At 36.8% G+C, this 17,084-nt stretch overlaps 1 protein-coding gene and 1 pseudogene across 1 annotated transcript; both read left to right on the top strand.

Moving 5' to 3' along the window:
- Nucleotides 1-17,084, top strand: part of LOC121465632 — a 553,860-nt pseudogene that overhangs the window by 409,186 nt on the left and 127,590 nt on the right.
- LOC121465633 (olfactory receptor 4F3/4F16/4F29-like) lies at nt 6,486-7,451 on the top strand. The gene has a single exon (XM_041678914.1). It carries the CDS (start codon nt 6,489-6,491, stop codon nt 7,449-7,451), a length of 963 nt encoding a protein of 320 aa, XP_041534848.1. The 5' UTR covers nt 6,486-6,488.

The raw sequence follows: 17,084 nt of genomic DNA, 5'->3' as shown, positions 1-17,084 counted from the left end.
AAAAGAAATAAAGGGGATATAAAAATAGGATTAAAAGGTAGATTATTGAATCTACTTTTAAACCAAAAAAGCAACTACTAGTTTTAAATATTTAATATCAATGGGTTTAGTGAGGAAGTGATAAGGCTGGAGGAAACAAGAATTCAGTCTCTTTTCAGCTGGGAAGTTGAGTAGGTAAATTGGATGTGGTTTGGCTCCTTTATCTCTCTTATCTCTCAACATTGTCCCCAGTATCTGACTCCAGGTTATTGTTATTAATATCTATTAGAACTCATGCTACATGAAGATTCAAAGCTATCATTCACAAATGAATGAAAACATGCGACCTTTATTTTTCTGGGTCTGGATTACCTCAATCAGAAAGGTCTATTTCCAGTTTCATCCATTTCCATGGTAATTTAATAATTTCATTTTAATAGCTGAATAATATTTTACTGGGTAGATACAGAACTTTTTTTTGAGACAGGGTTTCTCTGTGGCTTTGGAGCCTGTCCTGGAACTAGCTCTGCAGACCAGGCTGGTCTCGAACTCACAGAGATCCTCCTGCCTCTGCCTCCCGAGTGCTGGGATTAAAGGCGTGCGCCACCATCGCCCGGCAGAACTTTTTCATTTCTATAAGTTGATCTAGGCTCTTCCTATTTCCTTTCTTTTCAAGGTGATTTAGGACTTTATATTCTACTTACCAAACTGAACTATACTTAGACTATTAGTTTGATTTAACTAAGTGATGCCCATCAAACTTTGCGATAATATATATGTATTTACTAAATAGATATGAAGAATAGCAATGATTAATTTAAAAAAATTTAGTTAGGGTCTTACTATTTAGCCCTGGATGTTCTGGAAATCACTTTGTAGATGAGGCTGACCTCAAACTCACAGAGATCTTTCTGCTTCTGCCTTCTGAACACTGAAATTAAAGACACATACCACCATGCCCAGTCATAATTATTAACGTTTATATCCATGCAGGTTACTGATACCTCAACAACCCCAGTTTTCCTATTTTACTCAGTGTTACACTACAAGTTATAAAATTCTTTGGTCACTTAGGCCAAACCAAGGATGTCTCCAGAGAAAGAATCCTGTAACCATGTGATCCTTCTAAATTGCCATGTTTTGTAGTGTCTCTTGGTCAGTAGCCTCTTGAGGTGTGTATAATTAGTTTTTTATCTCCCTAATGGAAGATTCTATTAGGCATTTTATGTGAGAGAAGACAAAGAAACCTGACTTTGCTAAGATGCTGTTGTTATTCAGGTAAAATGCATGGATGGAAATAGACTTAACAATGCTTGGGTGGTTTCTTCTCAGATGTTACTTTGTGATTGGAACTGTCGTAGACAAGAGTCACATCCTAAAGTGATTGATGAAGAAGAGCAAAGTAGAGAGCAGTCAGGAAAATGAATTGAACGCGCAGGAGGATAACTCTTAAACACCAACTGAAGTATTGGCAAAGGCTAAGTAACCGACTGCCTATGAGCTAGAACTACATTGTAAATGGCCTTGAGAAGTCAAATAGCTTTGTAGTATTTTCTACTAAGTTTATGCCATAATTAATCATTACATACTCACTGAGAATTGATTGAATGAATGATATAATATCCTATGAACTGATAATTATGGAAAATATCAATAATACATATAAATAAAAGTGTAAATTTGTATATTTCTCTTCACTTTTAAAAATAGGTGACTATGAACTATTTGCCTTCTATGAAGTATTTGGCGAATAGTCTGTAAAATAGAAGCAAAGTTTTATAAATTTTTATTTGCTAGATTAGAAGAACTTTATAAATACCTGATCCAAAGTAAATTTTAACATAAGGACAAAAGTCTCAATGCTGAAAACAAATATTCTGGTAGAATGTAATCTCTAAATCTTAAAATAAAATGGCACTTAAAAATGCCAATTTCATTTATTTTTCTTGTTTTCAGATGCCATTTATAGTTGGAATCTTTGTATCAAATTGATCATGTTCAGTGATCTGATCTGAAAGTCTTTAAAGAGGTATGATGTGAGCTTTCACATAAGTATTTATTTTAAAAGAATACAGGATTACTTGTATTTCCCAAACTATTAAATAAATTAAATGATGTTCTAAAATTAGGAGGGTCTAAATTTCCTTGGACTTAAGGCTTCGAAACAATCTGCAAATGAATATACAAATAGATTCAACTGAGGGAGTAAAATTCCTAATTCAAAATGGTTTATGTCTAGTTTTTGTAAGCTTTACCATTTTTTTCTTCCCAATTATATACTACCTTTACAAATTTCATAGTCCCTTTTGGGTTTTCATTTTATTCTTGTTTATTTATCTCACTTTTTTGAACTTTGAGAATAATTTTGTTATAGTTTTGAGAAAAAATACCCCAGGGAAGGCAAAGTATAAATATCAACAGCAGGAGAGACAGGAGGAGAGAGAGAGAGAAAGAGAGAGAATTTCTGTGAGTTAAGCTAGCATGGATGTCAGACACATGGTGATGCTCTTTAAAGAAATAACAAAGACCAAAGAACCTGAGAAGGCAAGCTTAACCATGTTTATGGAGAGAGAAAGGTTAAAAGCAAATACTAAAATTTATTTAATTTATCACTCCAGAACTTGATTCAATCCCTTTGCCCATCTTTTCATATCATACAATCATGTATATTTTATGTGCTTTTCAACAATTCAACCACACTGTTTTCTATTTTCTTTTCTTATTTTTCTTACTTTCATCCCTCTTTCTTGTATTACATCCTGACTGCAGCAGTCTCCCCCCACAACTCCTCTCTCCATCAGTTCTTTTCCTCCTCTTTTTCCCTTCAAAAATAAGCAGGCCTCCTGGGCATAACCACCGAATATAGCCTAAGAAGATACAGTGAGTCTGAGCACAAACCCTCATATCACAGCTGGATGTGGCAACCCAGTAGGAGGAAAAGGGTTCCAAACACAGGTAAAATAGTCAAAGACACTACCCACTCCCACTGTTGGGAGTTGCACAAAAACACCAAGCTACAGAACCATAGGGCATATGAAGGGCACCTAGCTCAGACCCATACAGGGTCCGTATTTGTTGCTTCAATCTCTGTGAGTACCTATGAGATCTTATTAATGGATTCTGTGGGCCATGTTCTCCTGATGTCCTCGATCCCTCTGGCTCCTAAACCCCTCTCCCCATCTTCTGCAGGGTTACCCCTGGCTCATCCTAGGGTTTGGCTGTAGGTCTCTGCATCAGCTCCCGTCAGTTGCTAGATGAAACTCCCATGATGATATTTGGCCTAGGCTCTAGTCTATGAGTATAGCAGAATGTAATAATGATTTCTTTGACTTTTTTCTTGTCAGTCTTGTTAGTTCTAGCATGTATCTCTGGACTGCCCGGCCTCTGGTTTCTGGCTAACCAGTCACTGTCAGGTATAGGTTCCCTTTCCTAGCATGGATCTCAAGTTGGATTAGTCATTAATTGGCCACTAGTTCTGCACCACCCTTACCCCAGCATATCTTGAAGACGGAACACATTATAGGTTGAAGTTTTGTGGTTGGGGTGATGTCCTAGTCCCACTGCTTGGAGACTTATCTGGTTAGAGAAGGTGGCCAGCTTTGGCTCCATCTCTCAAATTACTAGGAGATTTTACTAAGGTCACTCTTGTAGTTTCCATTGCACTAGTTTTCTACATTGCTCTCATAATCCACCAATTGTAATCTTCTCTCCCATTATTTTCTCCCTCCATTTTCCCACTCCCCCACCTGATCCATCTTGTTCCCATCTCCACCCACCCCCAGTCCATCTGCAAAATTTATTATATTTTTTTCACTTCCCAGAGGGATCCACATATCTCCCCTCGAGTCCTCCTGGTTACTTAGCTTCTCTTGTTCTGTGGATCCTAACATGATTACCCTTTATTACCAACTAATGTCCAGTTATAAGTGAGTACTTACCATGTTTGTCTTTCTGGGTCTGGGTTACCACACTCAGGATGATTTTTTCTAGTTCCATCCATTTGCATTTAAATTTTATTATATCATTGCTTTTATTAGCTGAGTAAGACTCACTTGGATGAATATAACACATCTTCTTTATCCATTCTTCATTTGAGCGTCTAGGTTGTTTCCGGTAAAAAACAACCTAGGCTATTAGGATAAAACTGAAAGAACATGGTTAAGCAAGCATCCTTATTACAAGATGGAACATTCTTTGGGTAGATGCCCAAGAGTGGTATAACTGGGCCCCTAGGTAGATCTATTCCAAATTTTCTGAGAACTTTCCATCTTGATTTCCAAACTGATTGGACAAGTTTGCACTCCCACCAGTAATGGAGGAGTGTTCCTTTTTCTCTGCATCCTTGCAAGCATGAGCTGTCACTTGCGTTTTTGATCTTAGACATTCTGAGAAGTGTAATATGTAATCTCATAGTATTTTGATTTGCATTTCCCTGATGGCTAAGGATATTGAACACTTTCTGTTTCTATCCAATACTTATTTCACAGCTTTTTCTGAATATAAAGTTTGGGATATCCTCATGAGAAGACAGATGTAGGGTTCAAAACTATAGGGGTTGCTGTCTAATTGAGAAATTAATCAGATCAAGTTTGTAATGAGTACTAAACATAGACACATGGTTTCTTGAGACCATATGTGCTGTTTGCATTTGAAATTTCATTATTTGATCACTAAAATGATGTGACTGGTGTAACATGCTATTGAATGGGTGATAGTACATTTTGAAATGCATTTTGGACATGACAATGTGATGTCCTCTGCTTATTCATGTTCATTAATGTTTTTAAGTAATTTATCTCACTAGTTGATTGCTATTAGGAGCAAGAGAAAGGAAGAAAATTATGCATATTATGAGCATTTATTGAACATCTATAAATGGAGCATCTTTCTATTGATGAAATGATTGTGTCTATGGTCACTACACCCTATCCTTTCCAATCCTTGCCAAATGCATGATTGTGATATTTGTTTCATTCCTGTAACTTAACTGAAATAACTATTTCAATATGTTAAAACAGAGAAGTAAACACACAAAGAGAAGTGTCTCAGTATCTTTTCTAATAGTAGTCAGTCTGTGGTTGACCTATGAGCTTAATCATGGGTCTTGAATCCAAAGTCCAGATGTTGTCTACTATGCACTTTTTTCTCTAAAGAAACCTAAACTACAATATAATATGATAAATATTTCATAGAATTATGGATAAAATACTCTTATGTGATGCTATTGTTGAGGGGCTTAAGAATCCACATCATGTGGAATATACTCTATGGTAATAATTATGTTCACACCCAGGATTTATGAACTGATGGCCTTGAAGAGTCTAAATTTGGTATTTGAGTTTTATTTTAACATCAAATTGCTAGAGAAATTTTTCAATGATTACAGTTCATGTACCTAACAACATGAATACCAGGTCTTTTGCATGTTATCACAGTCTCTGTGAGTTCATATGTACATCATGCCTCTTCTGTCTTGTCCTGGCATCATCCACCACCTCTGGATTTTACCATCCTTCAACCTTCTCTCCCTGGCTTCCTTAGGTTCCATTTCTGCTGAGATCTTTTAGGAACTAAATTTCCGTGACTTCATTTTCACTTACCACTGTGACTTCCTGCCTTGTTAATGTAATTATAAAATACAGACTTCCATTTTTTCCTTTAAAGGTGAAGAATAGTCTCGGGTTCTTGGATATGTGTGTGTGTGTGTGTGTGTGTGTGTGTGGTATGTTATACATGTATCTATCAATGAAGGCAAGTTGTTCACTTATAATGTTTATGGATAATTATACAATGAAAAAAATAATGTCATTTCTTCAAGATATATATCATGAAGGTGAGAATTTCTCTATCAGATGATAGTTCTTTTTAATTTTTCCTATCTGTTATTTTCTTTTCATTTTGATTAGGGTCTTACAAATGATAGCCAAATGCAAATTTATAGTGCTACAAATCTAATCTGTCTTTAAAAATTTGCCAACATTCCATCATTTTCTTTAGAGGATGTATTCATTTATATTCTTACCATCAGTTTATTATGATGCCCTCTTTTAAAATATTTATTTCTAAAAATTTTATGTGAATTGATGTCTATGCATTTGTTATGTGTGGATGGGTACCCATGGATGCCAGGCATTGAATCCTATAGACCTGGAGTTACAGGCAGCATTAACTTGCTTGATGTGAGTCCTGGTAACGAAACTTGGGTTCTAGGGAAGGTAGGAAGTACTGTTAACTGCTTCCTTAAATCCACCCAACCTTGTTATCTTTTGACTTTTTAAAAAAGTCTCTTTTCACATGTGTCATGTCATAGTTCACTATAGTTTTAATTTGCAATCCTGTTATGATTGCTTAAATTGAGCTTGTAATCATAGCTGTTTTATTTTGGGTTAGTTGTAATGTTTAGGTGAAAATAGACTTTCATAACTTGGAGTTTCTCCTATTCTATTAGTACAATTGTAATATGCAGTTTTCCCTATTTCCTCTTTCAGGTAGCCTTGCCATCAAAGACAATGGAAGGTGTGAATCAGTCTGTGGTGTCAGAGTTTGTGTTCCTGGGACTCACCAACTCTTGGAATATTCAATTGTTCCTTTTTGTGTTCTCCTCCACATTTTATATAGCAAGCATGACAGGAAACTCCCTCATCGTGTTCGCTGTGGCTTCTGACCCTCATTTAAACTCTCCCATGTTCTTTCTGTTGGCTAATCTCTCCTTCATTGACTTGGGTATTTCTTCTGTCACTTCCCCCAAGATGATTTATGACCTATTCAGAAAGCATAAAGTCATCTCCTTTAGAGGCTGTATTACTCAGATCTTCTTCATCCATGTCATTGGTGGTGTAGAAATGGTTTTACTCATAGCCATGGCTTTTGACAGATATGTGGCCATATGTAAACCTCTCCATTATCTGACCATTATGAGCCCAAAGATGTGCATCTTGTTTTCAGTGGCCTCCTGGGTGGTTGGATTTATGCATTCTCTGGTTCAAATGGCTTTTGTAGTAAACTTACCATTTTGTGGACCAAATGTTTTGGACAGCTTCTACTGTGACTTTCCCAGATTCATCAAACTTGCTTGCACAGACACATACAGACTGGAATTACTGGTATCAATCAATAGTGGATTCATGTCTGTGGGCTCCTTCTTCATTCTGATCATTTCCTACATTGTCATCATATTTACTGTTCAGAAACATTTTTCAAGTGGTTCCTCCAAGGCTCTGTCTACACTTTCAGCTCATGTGACTGTGGTGGTCTTATTCTTTGGTCCTGTGATGTTTTTCTATACATGGCCTTCTTCTTACACACACTTGGATAAGTTTCTGGCCATATTTGATGCAATTGTCACTCCTTTTCTGAATCCTATAATTTACACATTGAGGAATCAAGAAATGAAAATGGCAGTGGTGAGAGGATTCAGCAAGCTAATGGGCTATAGACAAATTCTTAAACACCTGACCTGTGAACAGTCTTAACTGAGTACAGAAATTCACTGCAACATATTTCTGAGAAGAAATATTTCTTTGCCTATTTTTACATGTTTATCTATAATATATATGCTATTTTGTTCTGTACTTAGTAATGAGTGACAATATCCTATTAAAATACTAATTACATATATAACATATATTTATCTATGTTAATATATATATTACATATATTAAAATATAATGAGCTCAATTCCTAAGGAAATTCTTACACATAAAGAAGATGGATATTTACTTTAAGGTCTTTAGAAGAGGAAAAACCTCTCTCTGTATCTCTCTCTTTCTCTCAAAATTATTTGTATTTTAAGAGTATGTTTGTATGTGTATGTCTTTGCACATGTAAGGGCAGGTACCTCTGGAGCCTAGGAGAGAGCATTTGATATGCTGCTGGTGGAGTTATATGTTGTTTTGAACCACCTGAACTAGGTGACGGGAACCAATCTTGGGCCCTCTTAAAGGATAGTGTACACTCTTAAAGGTGAACCATCTCTCTAGACTCTGTTTCTAATTTTGAATAGAACTGTTTGTGAAAAAATAGAGACTTCTTGTTGCCTTCCACATAGCGTTTATATAAGAATTATTGAACTGAATCATTTTTCCATGTGTGCACCATCATGCTGCCTTTTCTTCTCTTTTGGACTTTTGCAGTTAAGCAAGGAATATAGAACTTTTAAATGCACATCAGAGTCTTACATAAGTATTGCTTGGGTAGAAACTTTGTGAGTTATGTTTGGAACAACAAAAATGTGCCAAAGAAACATGTTGATCTTTTCTTCTGCTGATTTGATAGTAGACTACTCAAAGACATTTAATATTTAACTTTTTTCCTATTTTTCATCTTCTTTTTTATTTTGTCTTCTCATAATGCAAAGAGATGTTTGGGTGACATTTGGATGGTAAAATGCTCTTGTTTTAAGATAGATGCAAGTGTAGAATCAAAACACTTAATATACATTTCTAGTGGTAATGTACAAATATTTGGGACCACTAAGATTTTTAGAGTTTCCTTCCTTGTTCTCATTCTCTCCTTTCAGTTCCTCCATGTCCCAGGTCAGCTGCAAGTATCATTGTGATAAAAGTCCCAGGCTTTGCTCACATGACAAACATTAAGATAGACACAACATTCCTGGTTTCTGTTTCATGGCCATTTTTCCTTTAAAAATTTTGGATCAAAAGCTCCAGGTCCAGAGTGAGATTTAGTAACAACAGATGTACCTGGACCTTTTATTTAATGAAACTCATATTTCCATTAAATTCCATTAAAGAATCCCTTATTGATGATTTTTAGAATAGGTTACCAAATGTAGTTATGAGGGATATAGACTCATATGTCCTTTTATTATCTTCATTTGTGGATTTCAATAATACCTTATCAATCTAAATGTTTTTTATCTGCATTGGGCCCAAAGTTCACAGCAAATGAAATGTGAAAATGAGTTTGTAACAGACTCCAGTAGTTTACCCACACACTTTACTATTTATAAGCAACCAATTTAATAGATTAATGGAACACTTCATAAAGTTATTGTCATATTGTTCATTGATGTGTGGTTTTTATGGTGATTTGGTGGTTTCAGAAGGAATGCATCAAAAACCTGCACTAAGCCAGCCCCTGGATCTTGCCATTGTGATTTCATGCTTGCCACCTTAGGTCTATGTGCTCAGTGACTTTCCTACTGTGCTACTGTGTTCCATCTAAGCTCCGTGTGCAGAACTTGGTGAGCCTTCCACAGACTTATGAGGGTCATCAATTGGAAACTCCTAACTATACAGAAAATTTGTTCTAGCACTCAGTAGCTGCACCTATTTCTATGTGAATAGACATCTCTTTCTTGTTTTCATTTTTTTGAGATTTGCAATTTTTGGGAGGATTTGCAATTTTTTATTGATTTTTATTGAGCTCTGCATTTTTCTTTTGTCTTTGTTCTTGTCATTCTTCTTGTTCTTGTTGTTAATGTTGTTGTTCTTCTTCTTGAATTACAGACATTTTCCTTTAGTTAACAAATATTAAAGTTTTCAGATTGAGAAAATATAAAACTCCAGGATAGCAACTGGAATAGAGTATTAAAAAAATTTTCAGATTTATTTTTCTAGAGGTTACTGACATATATATTTGGATGCTTGAATTTAGTAATTTGATATGATCTGAGACAGTTTTTCTAAGAATGAGCAAGCTGATATTTATTGTATAAATCTATTTTTATACATAACGTAATTGTTTATTGATTCTTCAGGAATTTTATATCATGCGCCCCAATCTTATTCACCTCTCAATCTCCCCATGCCTATCTCTAATCCCTGCAGCATCACCTCCCAAAAATCCCTCCAAATTAATTAAAATAAAATAAAACAAACAAAACCCCACCTTTCTCCCTTATCTTTCCCATATCTAACACATCTTTGTTCCTCCTAGTGCATTGGGAGTTCTGGTGTTCAATTTGCCCTACCTTCAAATATTCATTGCTAATGAGTCATAGGTATGGTTCAAGGTCTCTGGCCTCTAGCACACCATCATTAATGGACTCTTACCAAAACTCCTCTCAGAGTTTCTGCTGTTGTCAGGAGTCATGGGGATTCTGTGGCTAGTATTCCATAGGACCAGTCCCTTCAAATGCTCCAGCAGATCCTAGGTAGTGTAGATGTTAGGATGGGCCAACCCAAGGTCCAGAATGTGGGTCTGAGTGGTAACGGTGCTGGTCATTCCAGTCCACTGGAACCAGCCGTCACCCAGGCAAGCGGCAGAGCCAGCTCTCCTAGTCCCATGCAATCAGGTCCTCTTTATTGCGAGGAGGGGGCAGCTCTCCCATGAGGGGTAGAGCCAGCTCTCCTGTTTCAGTGTCCTGTGAGGGGCATAGGCCTCTATCCCAGGTCCAGTGAAAGGTGAAACTGGCATGGCTCTTACAGCCTCCTGTAGGAACTTTGGACATGATCATCAATACAGATCCCAGCTGTAATGGGACCAGGGATCCAGACATGGCAGCAGCTTTATCCCCAACATCATCGTGGCCGCAGTGGCAACATGGTCATCCAGATCAGTATGTCCCCAGCAGTTGTATGACCCTTGGACATCAACATGGTCTCTGGTGACTGACCAGATGCCAGGTTTTTATACAGTTTGGGTGGAGCTGCTGCCTAGGCCATGTCTGGGGCCATGGTCCTGCAGCAGTCAGGGTCTGAATTTATGTCCATGGCTCCTCTTACCACAGACATCACTTCTTATACTTTATTTACATCTCTATACGGAGTTGCCCCAAGACTGAATTCCAATCACTAGTGACCTGCTGCTTAGCCTTTTACATTTGGGTAACAACAGATCTCCAAACACCTATTCAACTAAGGAGGGACCAAGCTATCCACACCAAGGAACACTGTCAATGACCTATCTAGATTCTTTGGTCATATCACAAAGACAGAACATGAATAACTAAGACAACATGCCTCCTACAAAAATGCAGACATGACTATTCTAACATCTGATGAAAAAGATTTCAAGTCAAAACCAGTCAGAGGGATAAGGAGGACCAATTCATATGCATTAAAGGAAAAATCCAAGAAGCTAATACAATTCTAAACATGTACACATTGAACACAAAAAAAAACTTGATTTCATAAAAGAAATACTATTATTCTTAAAACCACAGATTAACCACCAAATAGTGATAGTGGATGACTTAAATATCCCAATAAGTAAGTCTATAGGACAAAATCTGAACAGAGAAAACCTGAAGTTAAATGACATAAAACAAATAGACTAAAGAAACATCTACAGAACATTCTACACCAATAATAAACAGCACATCTACTTCTCAGCAGTCCAGGAAACTTTCCACAAACCCGATTGTATATTAGGATGCAAAACTTTACTCAAAATAGAAAAACTGAAATGACATTTTGTCTTTTATATTACCCCAATGGGATAGGGTTGAATATCAATACCAGTATATTCTACAAAAAGCATACCAGCTCATAGAGACCAATCAACATACTACCGAATGATAATTGACTCAAGGAAGAAATTTTAAAAATTCTATAATTGAATGTAAATGAAAACACAGTTTCTAAAAATTTATGGAACATAAAGAAGGTAGTCAAAATTGGCAAATTTTAGAGCACTATGTCCCTACTCAAAACTTGGAGAGATGTCAAGTGAAAAACTCAATTAAGTGCTTGAAGGCCTTTGAATATCGACAACAATCAACTCACCCAAACAGTAGATGGGAAGAGATAATCAAACACTAGCTGAAATGAACAAAATAGAAAAAAAAGATTTACAAAAAAATCAATGACATTAAGAGCCTGCATAATGCTTGTACATATATTATAGGACAGGCTATTTGTATTGGATAGCCAATTAGTGTGCTCTTTCATGGGGAAGATTATTTCTCCCAAAGTCAGCATTCCTGAGCTATCTGTAGTTCTCTGTGTAGCAATGAGCCTCTCGGGCTTTGCTCACCCATTTTACCATGGATGTTTGCCTTGTTCACATCATGTTTAGACAATCATGCCGAAATTTTATGATTACAACTTCTAACATAACTAGAGGTCACAATCTCATAGCAAACACCCTGTCCTCTGACTCTTACAATCTTTCTGATCTCTTCTACAATTACTCCTGAACCTGAGGTGTGGGAGTTGTTTTGTTTAAATAATGGTCTCCATCCATTTCAAAGAGGAACTTCCTTGATGAGGGGTGAGGATGACACCTCTCTTTGTTTATAAGGACAAATATTTAGAGTGCAGTTAGAGATAACGCTGGTTGAATAAAGTGACAGTTGTTGGTTTTCCTCCATGATCCATGAATCTCCTAGCCCAAAGTAGCTGGCACGGTTTCCATTCGTATGCATAATTACCCTGTTCTTAAACAGTTGTTTTATTTGTTTATTTATTTAGTTTTTTTTTTGACACAGGTTTTTCAGTGTAGCCTTGGCTGTCCTGTAACTCACTTTAGACCAGGTTGGTCTTAAACTCACAGAGATCTACCTGCCTCTGCTTTCTGTGTGCTGAGATTAAAGGTGTGTGTTACCGCATCCCAGTTTGAACAAGTTTTAAGAAATTATGTATTTTTTTCCTTTTTTAATTTTTTTAAATTTTATTTTATATTCCATCCACGTTCTCAACCCCAATTGAAATAATCACACAGAAACTGTATTATTTAAATCACTGCTTGTTCCATTAACTCTAGATTCTTATTAGCTAACTCTTACAACTTAATTTAACCCATTTCTATTAATCTGTGTATCACCAGCTGTGGACTACCAGCGTGGTTCTGGCATGTCTGTTCCTGGTGGGGCTACATAGCATCTCTGAGATGCCTCATTCTTTCTCCCAGCATTCAGTTTAGTGTTTCCTGTCTATCTTTGTTCTGTCCTGTTATAGGCTCAAGCCTGCTTTCTTTATTAGTTAATGTTAATCACAGCATACAGAGGGGAATTCCACATCACAGGATGAAGGCTTAATGATGATAGTTGGAGTATTCACCAATCTGATTACAGGGGAAGACCACTTAGGGTTCTCTCTCCACTATTGCTAGGAGTCTTAGTTGTGGTCATCCTTGCAGATTCTTGGGAATTTCCTGGCACTAGGTTTCTCCCCAACCTCATAGTGGCTCTCTCTATCTAGATCTCTCCATTTCATTCCTGCATTGTCCCTCTTCCTCCTCAACCAGTCTATTTCCTCAAGTTGTCATCTCCCATTCCCTCTTCTTTACAACCCCATTTCTTCTGTTTACCCAGGGAGAGTTCATCTGCTTCTCCTTCCCTAAGCCATCCATGTGTCACTCTTAGGGTCTTCTTTGTTACCTGCCTTCTCAGGATCTGTGGATTGTAGTTTGAATATCCTTTGCTTTAAATCTAATATCCATTTATTGTTGAGTATAAACCGTGTTTATCTTTTTACGTCTGGGGTACCTCATTTGGGATAGTTCTTTCTAATTCCATCATTTTTCCTGTAAATTTCAAGATGTCATTGTTTTATACAGCTGAATAATACTTCAACATTCTTTATCCATTCTTTGGTTGAGAGTCATCTAGATTATTTTCAGGTTCTGAGTATTATGAATAATACTGCTATGAAATAGTTGATCAAGTGTCCTTGTGGTATGATTGAGTATCTTATAGATATATGACCAGGAGTGGTATCATTGGCTGTTGTAGGAGAGATGCTACCTGTTTTCCCAGCCACCTGGCTAGCTTACACCCACCCAAAATAACCACACAAAATCTGTGTTCATTAAATCACTGCTTGGCCTATTAGCTTTAACATCTTATTGGCTAGCTCTTATACCTTGATTTTGCCCAGTTTTATTAATCTATGCTTGGCCACATGGCAGTGGCTTACCAGGAAAGATCCAGCACGTCTGATTCTGGTGGCTCCATGGTGTCTCTCCCATCTGCTTTCTTCGTCCCAGAATTCAGTTCTGTCTTCTCCACCTACCTAAGTTCTGGCCTATCAGGCCAAGGCAGTTTTTTTTATTCATTAACCAATACAAGCAACTCATAGAAAGAAGGACCTTCTACACCAATTGACCTCGAAGTAGACTGATTTCCAGTTTTCTGAGAAAAAGTCACACTGGTTTCTAAAGTGACTATACAAGTTTGATCTCCCACAAGCAGTGGAGGAGTAATCCCCTGACTCCACATCTTCTCCAACATAAGCTATTCTCAATACTTTTGATCCTACTCATTCTGAAGGTGTAAGATGGTATCTCAGAACCATTTTGATTTGCATTTCCCTGATGATTAAGGATGTTGAGCAATTCCTTAAATGTCTTTATGTCATTTGTGATTCTTCTGCTGAGAATTCTTTGTTTAGCTCTGTACCCCATTTTTTTAAACTGGAACTTTTGGGTACAGTCAATTTAGTGTTCTGTAAGTTTCTTGTATTTTCATAAGTGTTTACTTCCTTAAGTTTGTAAAGTTTTCTTTTATGATTTTGCTTAATATATTTTCTGTGCCTTTGAGCTGCTATTCTTCTCCTTTCTCCAACCCTATTGTTCTTAGGTTTGGTCTTTTCATGGTGTCCCAGATTTCCTGGACATTTTGTGTTATGACCTATTTGCCTTTATTTTTTTCTTTGCCCCCAAAATCTATTTCTTTTGCTTTTTCTGGGTTGGGAAGTTCAGGTCTTTCTGTTGTAGGACGACAAGGTTCTGGTGGTGCCACATTGCTCTTTAGATTGTTTAATATATTCTTGCATTAGTGTCTACCCATCTGTTAGTCCAGTTGGTGCAGGCAGTGTCTTTGCTCTTAGTTTGACTTTTGCAGTTGGTGTCTGGGTCTCATGTCTTGGACCAATCTGTGCAGTTACTGCCTGTATTAGGGAGTGGCTCTTGGTTCACTCTGTGTACTCACAGTCTGTTTCTCAGGGAGATGCTGGTCACTTTCCTCTGGTCAGTTCTGTGCAGTCACAGTCTGTATCTCAGGGGACTGCTGAGGTCACAGAGAATGAGTAGGCTTGCGAGTGAAATGGGACATGTAGATTGCAGTACCTGATAGGTGGTGCTTGGGCACACTGCCTATAGGAGGCTTACTCTTGTAGCTGAGGTGTGTCGGAGGTAAAAGGCCCAGGTTTTGCCTAGGGCCTAGATACTGGGCTGTCCAGCTGAAAGGCTGGTCACTCAACTTTTGGTTTGTTCTATGCAGTTGTAGTCTGTGTCTCGAGGAGCTGCTGAAGTAGCCTGAGATAGGTGGGTTTAGGGATGAAGTGGTACTTGTTGATGCTATGTATTTTGAGGTGGCTCTGGAGCAGGAAAATAATATGCAAATTTTGTAGAAAAAGATAAAATTGCAGTGTAGAGTGTCACAGTTTCTTTATCATGAACACACACATGCACAGATACACACACACAAACAATTTTAGACATTTTCTCTAGGTAATTTAAACAAGGAGATAACATCTACAAGACAATCAGGACAATTTTTCAGGAGAGTCTCCTCCATACTCAGATGATTCTAATTTGTGGCAAGTTGACATTAAAAACCAACCATAATGTACATTCTCTCTCTCTCTCTCTCTCTCTCTCTCTCTCTCTCTCTCTCTCTCTCTCTGTGTGTGTGTGTGTGTGTGTGTGCATACAACTTGCAGTATATTTTCCACAACCCAGAAGAAAACATAAACCTGTATTGTGAATGTATTCACATATATTGGTGGCCTAACTTGAAATTGACCATCCATTGAAAAAAATCTAATACAGAAATCTTTCACTTATATGGTTTTGACTCTATATTACAATGGAGACTGGAAACATGAGATTTAGACTTTAGTGATTGTATTTATATTCTTTTAATAATCTCTGATAAGTGGTTTACATGTGCTGTAAATAAATAATGATACATATAAAATGTATCACATCAGGGTATATCGCCAATTAAAGTAAAACTATTTTACTTCTTAAGTAGAGAATATAATATAGTACAAATCCTGATGGAGGATAAGATGATCTGAGGGAAATTGTGCTATTAGAAGAAATCTTATGATAACGTGCAAAGATATAATTACTCATTATATGGCCCAATGCTTTCTTAATTTGATATTATTTTCCCAACCCTGTTCATTCCTCAGATTTAAGAAAACTGAAGGTACAAGTATTTCACCCCTCCAGTTACACCCAGTTTCTGTTTCTCTCCTATTTGTGGATATATTAAGCACCTGTCCAAGCCCTTGACACAGTATGCCATTCCTAGGCGCAGCCATTTCCAGTATAATTCACAGTAACTAATCTCTTACTGTGCTGTGATACTTATTGAAAAATAAATCTATTTTTGTCTACATTCATGTTTATTTACTTGTACAACAGTTTATAAGATGTTGTTCTGCTGTCTGTTCTTTGTATAAACTGTAAGTCTTCTTATATAGTCTCAACATACTTTTTAGGGGGTTGTTATGTGTGTGGAACATAGTTTCTTTGTTATTCTTAGTTGACAGAAATTTTAGTTATTTCATTTACTTTTGAGATTTATTTACTGCACTTGATTTCTGTCCAGCTCAATCTATGCACACATCTATAATTATAGGTCACAGTTTTACAGAAAATGAAGACTTCTCGAAAATTCTTCTTTGTTTTAAACTACACTTTAATTAGTACATTAGTTTGATTTAACTCGGTGATGATAGTTAAACATTGAGAAAATATTTATCAATTATTAAGGAATAATATCAATGGGATTTTTTTGCATTGTACAAGATCTCACTATTTAGCTCTAAATGTTCTGAAAGTCACTATGTAAGGCTGGCTTCAAACTCACAGAGATCCACCTGCCTCTGTCTTCTGATTGCTGAGATTAAAGGTGTGTGCTACCATGTTAACTTTCAAATTCACGTAGGTTAATGTTACCATAACAATCCTGGTTTTCTTTTATTCTTCCTTTTAATATCACACTATGGGCTATAGAAATTCTTTGGTCACATAGACCAAAAAAAATACTCTAGAGAAAAGAATTTTATAACCACATGATGCTTTTAAATTGCTATGTTTTTTGAGTATACCTTGTCTGTGGCCTCTTGAGGTATATATAATTAGCTTCTTATCTCCCTAATGGAAGATTCCATGTAGCATTTTATGTTAGGGCACACAGAGAAGCCTGACTCTGCTAAGATGATGTTGTTATCATTCAGGTAAAATGC

The sequence above is a fragment of the Microtus oregoni genome, unplaced genomic scaffold (genome assembly GCF_018167655.1).
Source record: "Microtus oregoni isolate MIOR12 unplaced genomic scaffold, Mior012 000031F_ref0000149, whole genome shotgun sequence".
Classification (NCBI taxonomy): Eukaryota; Metazoa; Chordata; class Mammalia; order Rodentia; family Cricetidae; genus Microtus; species Microtus oregoni.
Note: the sequence above shows the minus strand (reverse complement) of the source record. Positions and strands in the feature narration are given on the sequence as shown.

Excerpts from the sequence above, each read along its gene's own strand:
- LOC121465633 (XM_041678914.1), top strand. The coding sequence starts at position 6,489 with ATGGAAGGTGTGAATCAGTCTGTGGTGTCAGAGTTTGTGTTCCTGGGA.